Source organism: Prunus persica, chromosome G6 (genome assembly GCF_000346465.2).
Source record: "Prunus persica cultivar Lovell chromosome G6, Prunus_persica_NCBIv2, whole genome shotgun sequence".
In the NCBI taxonomy this organism is placed as follows: domain Eukaryota; kingdom Viridiplantae; phylum Streptophyta; class Magnoliopsida; order Rosales; family Rosaceae; genus Prunus; species Prunus persica.
The window spans coordinates 4,690,640-4,697,813 of record NC_034014.1 but is presented as its reverse complement, the minus strand read 5'-3'; the positions used below and the strand labels follow the sequence as shown (position 1 = coordinate 4,697,813).

General features: G+C 36.5%; 1 protein-coding gene across 1 annotated transcript; it reads right to left on the bottom strand.

The window, feature by feature from the left end:
• LOC18772317 (myosin-11) lies at positions 1,752 to 6,378 on the bottom strand. Its single transcript, XM_007205155.2, has 15 exons — positions 6,139 to 6,378; positions 5,952 to 6,039; positions 5,821 to 5,867; positions 5,597 to 5,686; positions 5,423 to 5,476; positions 5,063 to 5,140; positions 4,907 to 4,975; positions 4,675 to 4,830; positions 4,465 to 4,591; positions 3,876 to 3,913; positions 3,465 to 3,554; positions 3,273 to 3,377; positions 2,733 to 2,882; positions 2,164 to 2,273; positions 1,752 to 2,060 (listed from the first exon to the last, which is right to left on the bottom strand). The coding sequence occupies exons 1-15, from the start codon at positions 6,373 to 6,375 to the stop codon at positions 1,985 to 1,987; spliced, it is 1,515 nt and encodes a 504-aa protein (XP_007205217.2). The 5' UTR covers positions 6,376 to 6,378; the 3' UTR covers positions 1,752 to 1,984.

Here is a 7,174-nt window from a genome sequence, read left to right as displayed (position 1 = left end):
GGCCATTGTTGGCGCTGAAGCGGCAGCCGTGGTGTCTCCATCATTGCCTTCACCGTGATCACTAGTACCTGTTGCAACAACATGTCCTCTACTCTTGCGGCTTCGGCGAGAGTTGGAATGAGAGGACTCATCATGCTTCTCTTCATTATCTTTGTGTTTGCGGCCTGCAGGAATGCAGAAGCAAATGGTTTTCCCCTTCATGTTTTGCTGGAGTGAAATTATCAGCAGAGCATTCTAATTATAAGAGAAATTGAAAAAGGGATGAGAATGACATTGAGTATCATGATTTTCTTATTTAACAAGTTTTGATCATGACATGAGACAAGGAATCTCATAGAATAACTAGTGCTTGCTTTTTCCTTTTGTATTCTTCCATTTTCAAATAGGTTCAAAGTTTCTTTCACCAGCCACATTGGATTGGCCTCACACCTTGATTATGCTTAATACTTGCATCAATGATCGGGTGGCCAGCTGTGCTACACCATCAAATCACTGATGTCCATTATAATTTCTACATAGCAAGATAACATTTTTATTAATTATTTTAAATTCAACATATATATATATATGTCGTCAATATTATTTGAATTCAAGATCTTCTTCAATAAACGTATATATATATATATCGTTTATAATATTTGAACTAAAGACTTCTTTCATCAATAAAGTGAAAACTGAATACGGGTGAACCAAATTATCATTGGCAGTAATAACTGTTAAGAGAGTTTATGTGGCAAATGCTGTATAATCAAGGTAAAGTGATAACATTATTATGCTACAAAAGCTAAAGGTATGGGATAAAAAGCCAAAGATTCCTTAAAACAGTTGAAATCGACAAAGGACTGAGAATATAATCTTTATTAAGCAAAGATTACGATTGTGGAGGCATGTATCACGGAGAAGAATATATGAATGACATCCATTGATTGCTGCCAAGTGGTGCCTTCAAAGTATGGGCCTATGTTTTCATCACTTGTGACAGGCTGTTGGCAAATCATAACATGACATTATTTGCATAAAAATCATTTGTCAAAGCTACACCCATATCGTGTTGAAAAATTATTTATATGATACTGCAATACGGTAACTTGATATAACTTGTTCATGTGTCATAATATAGGTGGATGTCATGTCATGTTTAAGATTTTCATTTTTAAAGTATAGTAGTTTTAATAAATATCCACTTATATTATAACAAGTGAACGAGCTATACAGGTGACCATCTTTCAAAACCTCACTGTAATTACTCAGTTCATCGACTCACTCTGGCAAATGAACTTTGTGGAGAACTTTTCAAAGCCAAAAGCTAGGCTTGCTTAGTAACAGCATATAGACTGATTGTTGGTGAGCCTCGTTTTATCTGAAATTGTTGGCTGAAACCAAGATTTGCCATGAGAGAAGGCATACATGTGCGAGAATCTCTCCCCCATGCCTAAGCTGTTGGGCATGCTGCATCCATCCACATTGATTTATCACTTTCCATTTATCTTCATTGCTCGAAAAGAACACAATGCTAGTGAAGTGTTGACTTGGAGAGGGAATCATGTGCTGCAACAGAGAAATTGTATCGAAAAATTCAACTGAAGATTGGTTGAAGTACCGTTTGATAAAAGCATTATCCTGTGGCACATTGCAACAGATTTATACTACTATAGCAATCTTGAAAAACAAACGGATCAAGTTGTTGTCGAACTATATGATGCACATTCTCGTGATGCGCCTTTTCATGTTGCCGAAGGGAATCAGGCAAATTAGGTTTCGAGATACTTGCGCCGAGGCCACAAATTTTTGGGATTTAAATCGTTTCTTTGAAATGCGGTGCTACAAATGGGTTTGATACAGAGAATACCACTTTTTTCACTAGTGCACATCTTGATACATGAAAAAAGCCGAGCCCAAATGGGTTTGAAAAACTTTACAACTGAAAATGCGCTTCTTTGACCAATTTTTCTACAAAGGGGGTTGTGCTGATTTGCCTCTGCATTCACCGCACAGTCACTGGGCCATCTTGTTTCAACTTGATGAGACTGCTTTCTATGTTTCGTAACACTGGTTTATAGCTGCAAAAGGTTTAGAGGAAATAGACATTAGCATGGAACTTGTAAGAAAATGGAAACAGAGAGAGAGAGAGAGAGAGAGAGAGAGAGAGAGAATATATATTACAGGCGTGCAAGCCCATTGTATGCTTGGGTGGATTGTTGGAGTCGTGCGGACAGCTGCAATACCTCGGCTGATAATGCCTCTGCTCTGCTTTGTTCTTTTGCAATTTGATCCTACAAACCAAAGAAAAAGTAGCATTGATGTCAGACAGAGAAATAACCAAGAAAAAATCATGACATCATCAATTTTACAAGCTTATCCCAAATAATGAAAGCTACAATTACTTGACAAGTTATATAAACTTCTAACATATTGGTCTTTCTCTACCTCTTCAAAATCGGCAACCACATAAAACAAAGAATATAAAATCCTTCTTCCGGATAATCCATGCTTGTTTGACAAGAAAATTATAAATAAATAAAAAACTATTATGTTATTCAGAATTTTTTCATTAAAAAAAAGTTGTGAGACTTTTCCCACAAATCACATCCTCATCTTGAATCTATTACAAAACAAAGCACCAAGGGAAGTTCAAAAATAAAACTTTTTTTCTCCTACACTTTTCTTGATGAGTGTTTTACTGCAAAACCTTATTGGTGATCAAATATGGTACACTAAGCACACAGACTAACCTTGATGGAGAGAACTTCAGTTGTATATGCAGCTGAACCAGTCTCATTATCCCTGCCTTCGTGGGATTCTGGCGTCCCCTTGGCCTGGTCTGTTCTCAGCTTATCTAAAGTTCCACGGAGCTCTTCATTTTGCTTAAGACAGTCTTTCACCTGCAGTTCACATGCCAAAAACTAAGAAGTTTCACAGAAAGAAAAAAGCGGCGAAATATAGTAAACTGAATGACTACTCTAAGAAGATATTGCAAACATAATTAAACTCTGGGTTGACCATAACTTATTCAGTATCACAATGCAGTTTCATACTGCAAACATGCACCAGATTAGCTGAATTTACTAGTCCAGCATAGTGTAAGCTCAGGCCATAACAACCATTTTCCATGTACAGTTGACAATTGTTTTGGCCTAATTATTGGGAATCCAATGTGCCACGTAATATTAGGAAAAATGTATCACGGATAAGTGAACAGATAGGCAACACCAGTTCCTAGAACCACAAGCTACATTCTGTCATTCTCCATCACCTTAGCCACTGACAATTACCTGATTCTCCCAGTGCACTGATATGTTCATCGACTCCTGATAGGAACTCGAGAGATTAGAATTTTCCTCAAAAAGCCTTTCTATCTCTGAAGATTGGGAATCAATCTGCCACCATTTACAAAAAGTGAGCTGTCAAAGACATACACCAAAAAATCACATTGGAGTAAAATAAGAAAGAGTTGCAAGGATAACCTCTATCAAAAGCTTTTGTCTACTGCTTTCCAATTTCTCAATCACTACAGCCATGTCATGCAACTGCTTCTCAAGTTTCTCCTTGTCCTCCTGAACATTAATGCATTAACCAATAAAACATTTATCCAAATAAAATTAATCAAGGAACAACAAGAACAAAAGGAGGTTGAACTGATGAGTCACACTCAGACTAACAATAATAGCAAAAATAGGTAATGCAAGTGGACTAGAACCACATGAACTTGCTAAGAGACCACTCAAATTTAACTCATTAACATTTACACTCAATTGTGACTCAGATGAACTCATTAAGTTGCTGCCTCCTTGTTTTCCTCCCTATTTGTTTGGCACGTGATCATAGACAAAGAAACTATAAAAGGATTTAACAAGATCATCAAAAAATTAACTTACTAATGAAAATTCCTTGCCAGCCACTTTCTCTGAGACTTCTGCAGTGCATGAACCAGGGAAACAACATTCATAAGGAGCTTTTTTTTTTTTTAAATGCCATTATACAAGAAATGAATTATACTAAATGGCCAAATGACAACACAACTGACAGAGCCATAACAAATCAAAACACAACAAAAGGCATCAAGAACATACAAAATACAGAGGGATCTAGGTTCCAGTTGCAACCCCATATACCCCGAGCCGTCAAGGGATCTAGGTTCTAAATCTTAAATTAGATATAGAGGAACGTAAGAATGTATTGCTGAATATGCAAACAAAATACAATGGTAGCTCTATTGAAAACCTCATCCCCTAAGAGGAAAATTTCAGGCCAACAATGGCCAATTTGTTTAACTTTTCTTGACCAACAGCCTTATAGGTACTACTGTTTATCAGTCTCTTCCACATGAGACTATGTGCACCCTAAGAGTTAAAGTAGGCCCCTAAAGTCCTCTCCTTTTAAAGTACATCGAATATCTGAAAGGAGATTTTCTGAAATTCCTTATGGTGTTGTAATCTCTGCATATATATTTGGTAGATTTTGTACCTGAAGCCTTTCTAGAAATAGCTGCAAGCTTTTCTTCCAATTCCTGCTTTTCAGATGTAAGGGTGGATGCCCGGGCTTGCTCCTCTGCTAATTGTTGTCGCTCTTGCTGCCTCAATTGCGACTCTCGCTACAAAATTTGAAACAAAGTCAAATGCCTACAAACAAGAACCAGAAGCAAAACTACACAAGGTCCATTAAACAAATTATCACCTGTAACTCAAATTTTAAGCTAGCTAACTCCTTTTCTAAGGTTTGTATCTGATCTGGTGAATTAGCAATTGAGGTTACTGCACTAAGTGTACCACTCATTGCTTGTTGTTGTATCATATTCAGTTCGGCTCTCAAGGATGCTGCATCTTCCTCAGCCTGTTGCAAGACAACAAGTGAGAAAAGCATAATAATCTGCTGTTCCAAGAGAACTAATAGAAAACTAATTGCATACACGATACTGTTCTTCTTCTGCATCTTTCAGACGTTTCTTGAGCGTACGAAGCTGAGCTGAAAGATCCTCCTACACTAAGAAACCAGATTGAGAGTGACACGAAACACGATGAACCAAGTGAGATGAATCACCAACTAACATATACATGGTCAGTACCCGTGCAACAACTGCCGCATCTTTCTCCATTGCAACGTCCTTGAGAGCTTTTCTGAGAGACGGTACAGTGTTTTTCTCCTGCAATTTACAACAAACAAAGCATATGGGAACAGGCTGAAATATTTAACTAGGAAAACCCTTTTTCTCTCCAATAGTTGTGCATCTATTTCAAATCAATATTTTTAAGTAAAAATGTTAGTACAAGCAGCAAAAAACTAATATGCACCCTGAAAAGAAAACAATATACACAGACATAACAAGACATAATATATGGAAGACAGAGATGACAATACAATAGACATAAACAGACAAAATCTTTTACTGAAAAGGAAATTGAAGATATTTAAAAGTTGCAATTACCAGATCATTCAAACGTTTCTGCAGCACGTCACCCCCAGCTTCCTTTGTTTCAAGCTGAAACATCAAGAAAACTAACTAATTAGGCACACCACAATTGATCATCACCCATAACTAAAAGTCTCCTAAACTGCAAACTAAGAAAGAAACACAAAACTACATAAATAATAGACCTACCATGGAAGCCAAGTTTTTGTTTTGTTCTTCCAGTTCTGCATTCTTCCTCTCCAAGTCTTGTATCTGAGCAACCAAAACCCCAACGTCGCTCTGCACAAGCCATTAAAATTACATGAGAATTTGAACTTGATTTTCTCAGCAACCAAACGAAAGCTTCAAAAAAAAAAAAATGAGAAACTTTTTCTTTTCTTAAAAAAAAAAATACAGAAACTAGCTCCTCCTACCTCAGATAGCCGACTTGCACTCTCCGATTTTCTCATTCCTACATGGTCTGTGCAATGAACGACGTTAGCAATAACTCACAAAATCAATAGCAAATTTAATTGGGAAATTTAACAAAATATAGATGACGAACCGATAGGGATTGAGGCTTTGCTGAGATCGGGTCCCGAAGAAGTTTTGCTCAATTTTTCTGCAGCTCTCTTTTGGCGAATATCTTCCAACTGAAAATTTCAAATCAAATGAACAAATTGAAGAAAAATACGAGTATTCGGATATAAATTTGAAAAAAAAAAACAGGTGGCGGGCGATGAGATCTCAACCGTTCGTCGGCCTAGAGATGCGTGGCGTGAATCCATGGCAGAGTAAAGACGAGCAAAGGCGGAGGAATTCGCTCTCTCGTCAGCCTCTGCGACTGCACTGTGTTTCTCGCTGCAATTGTTTTGCGGAGATAGAACGGTGATCTGAAAAGTTTCCAACGGTCCGGAGGCCCAAATGAAAGAGACGATCGAACCGCTTTTATGTTTTGGAAGAGATTCAGGTACTGGGCCTGGGCCCATAGATAAAGCCCATTTCCTTTTTCATCATTTTCTTAAAACATTCCTAAACCCGTGCAATCGAAAATCAAAGAAAGTTGCTAATGGAGTATAGCCTAGTGAAAAATAACATTGATTTACAGACTATTGGTCTCAAGTACGAATCCTCATGGCACCTGCCCTTGAAACCCCCTCTTATTATAGGTTAGACTATCGCTTGTATTAAACAAATAAAATCAAAGAAAGTTTTTTTTATTTAAAGAAGCCTTAATGCATTTCTTCTTATTATAATAGCAATCATATAAGGAAGATCCAAGTGAGCTCCAATTCATACATGAAGCATTTAAGGAAGATCCAATTTTGAACTTCTTTTTTCTGTATGTTCATTAGCAACCCTAAACTTCAATATTGAGAAAAATAAATTCAGTTTATTTTTAAAGTAGTCTAGTTAAAATTTAAAAACCAAACAAGTTCTTCTTTTTTAAAAAAAAAAAAATTCTAAACAATAACACAAACAAGCACAAATACAAATAAATAAAAAGAAATCAAGTACATATTTTCAAGCATCACACAAATATTTACGGCAATAAAGGTAGAAGCAAAAGAAATAAATATTCAAAATAGATTTGCTAGTGGCATTATCAGATTAGAATGGAATTCTGGGATTCAAATGAAAACTAAGTTCAATTTGTATATGTGACTTACTTTCAAAACAAACACATAAAAACACATGAAGAATAAAGATGGACATTTAGGCAAAGTGATGTGAGCAAGAATCACCTCATTTTACTCGTACAAATTGAACCTAACAAGAACCCAAGGT